The sequence below is a fragment of the Gadus morhua genome, chromosome 18 (genome assembly GCF_902167405.1).
Source record: "Gadus morhua chromosome 18, gadMor3.0, whole genome shotgun sequence".
Lineage (NCBI taxonomy): Eukaryota > Metazoa > Chordata > Actinopteri > Gadiformes > Gadidae > Gadus > Gadus morhua.
In genome coordinates, this window is record NC_044065.1 from 16,435,641 (window position 1) to 16,438,140 (window position 2,500).

The 2,500-nt window shown below is 44.2% G+C and overlaps 1 protein-coding gene across 1 annotated transcript in view; it reads right to left on the bottom strand.

The window, feature by feature from the left end:
• The window catches only part of LOC115531025 (SH3 and cysteine-rich domain-containing protein 2), a 24,129-nt gene that overhangs the window by 2,079 nt on the left and 19,550 nt on the right, over positions 1–2,500 (bottom strand). The window contains exons 6-8 of the mRNA XM_030340016.1: positions 2,030–2,081; positions 1,160–1,215; positions 755–843 (exon numbers count right to left, since the gene is read on the bottom strand). Of these exons, the coding sequence (XP_030195876.1) occupies positions 755–843; positions 1,160–1,215; positions 2,030–2,081 (197 nt within the window). The remainder of the gene's footprint in view (positions 1–754; positions 844–1,159; positions 1,216–2,029; positions 2,082–2,500) is intronic.

Sequence of the window (2,500 nt, forward strand, 5' to 3'; positions counted from 1 at the left end):
TATGTGCGCTTGCCAAACGGACGGATGGCCATAAGGGCACCCGCCAAATGTCATAAAGTAATGAGCTGTGATGTAACAGTTGAGGAAAGCTGGTAAAAAGTAAGGCTAGCAACATCTCTGTCTTCTTTTAATCTGGGGTTTGCTTTACTGTGTTGCTAAACTGCTTGAAATGTTTGGCTGATTTGTTGTCTGTTTTATTCCGTTTTTCGGTTTAATTTGTATTTTATCTTTTTTGTAAAACACACTCTCAACCCTGCCTCATTAGAAGATGAAGAGATAAATAAAGGTTATGATGATGGTGTTGTGCTGGCGCAGGCCGCAGGTTCGAGCCCTGGGAGAGGGGCGGTGCAGAGGCAGGAGGTAATGACCTTGTGGGCCCTGGACCACCGCTGCGGTTATGGAGCCACAGATGGATCCGTTCTCCCCGTTCTCTCCGCACGCACCGGGAATTTAAAGCACTGCGCCAGGAACTTTATGTGTTTTTATGCTATTTTGAGTGTTTTAACGGCACTCTAGGCTGCAATAACTCAGTGCACCTCACGTACACGGGAAACTATTAGGAGATGAAATAAAATGTTTCTTTAAATTCCAGCTGGTAACAGCATAAAATTAAACAATTAAGTTCCACTGCTAAGTTAAAGTGTGTGTGTATGTGTATGTCTGTGTGTGTGTCTGTGCGTGTGTGTGTGTGTGTGTGTGTGTGTGTGTGTGTGTGTGTGTGTGTGTGTGTGTGTGTGTGTGTGTGTGTACTGACTGCATCTCCAGATCGTTCTTCTCCTGGGGGAGGAACTTGTAGAGAGCGACGTATGTGTGGACAGAGGGAGTGTCCACACGCTTGGTGCTCTGAGCGAGGGGGAGAGAAGGAACAGAGGGAGGGGAGGAGGAGAGACAGAAGAGAGGGAGGAGGAGAGGAGGAAGAGATGGGGAGAGGAGGAGAGGAGGAACAGAGGCAGGAGAGGAGGAGAGGAGGAGAGGAGGAGAGGAGGAGAGGAGGAGGAGGAAGGAGCAGAGGGGAAGTCTTTGAATAAAGTAAACAGTAGGATCAGACCACAACGTTTAGAGAGAAAGGAGGAGGATCAGGGAAAAAAGAGAAGGGTAAATAGGAAGTTGAAGAATGAAAAGAAGGAAAGAAACACTGAAAGATAGAAAGAATTCTGACCTTCATGCTGAACTGGTCTTCTGAATCAGCCTTCTCACTCTCAGGAGGAGTAAGGGCTGGGGAGGGACAGAGAGGGAGAGGGAGAGGGAGAGGCAAAGAGAGTGAGAGAGGAAGAGGGAGTGAGAGGGTGACAGAGAGAGTTTGTTTGAATGAAACACACTGTTCTGCTTCAGGACCATGGACAGCGCTGGACACTCATAAAGGGCTGATATATATACAGTATATATCTCAGCTCTTTATGAGTGTCCAGCGCTGTCCATGGTCCTGATGTCAGAACAGTGTGTCTCATTGGATGTTTGTATTGGATCAAGACTTCATAAATGCACAAGGATGTCTGAGTTTAAAATTGTGTTCAATAGAAAATAATACATCTAAAACCTTTGTATTGATTTTCTGAAAGGTCTCCGCCACACTACTTACTTCATTTTTAAAAAACACAAATATAAATAGATAAAACTGTAACATTTACAATGAAGTGTGCAATACATTAGTCATATGCATTTCAGCATTTTAAATCAATGCAGAGTCAAAACCAAGAGAAAGAGTTAGTGTGAGAGAGAGACGAGAGAAAGATGTATATACTGTATATATATATACATCTTCCTCGCACGCACGCACGCACGCACGCACGCACGCACGCACGCACGCACGCACACACACACACACACACACACACACACACACACACACACACACACACACACACACACACACACACACACACACACACACACACACACACACACACAAATGCATTCTTATTACTGATGTAGGTTAATTGATTATCATAGCAAACTTTAATAAAAGTAGATTTGTATCCATACAACATCTGGAGGCTGAATTCATATTAAATGGAAATCAGAGACTTACTTCCTGGAATGGGCTCTTCCTCAGCGATTGTCTCGGTTTCTAGTCCTGGACACTGTGTAAACAGAAGGTATGTGGTCAGGGTGAGGGGGCGCCGTCCATTTCTGATAGGATGTTTGTTAATTGTAAGTAGAGAGACAAATTAAATTAGACTAAACATTGGCCGTGTGTGTGTGTGTGTGTGTGTGTGTGTGTGTGTGTGTGTGTGTGTGTGTGTGTGTGTGTGTGTGTGTGTGTGTGTGTGTGTCTGTGTGTGTGTGTGTGTGTGTGTGTGTGTGTGTGTGTGTGTGTGTGTGTGTGTGTGTGTGGAGGGGTATATGTGTGTGTGCAGGTGACTTCATTATGAATTCCATTATCAGCAGGAGATAGGATGCCAGACACCTGGTAACCTTTGTAGAAGTTATCAAAGAGACCCAATATTTAATATTAGGTCTCTCACACATTACAACTTTATTTTACATCTTAAAGATTATC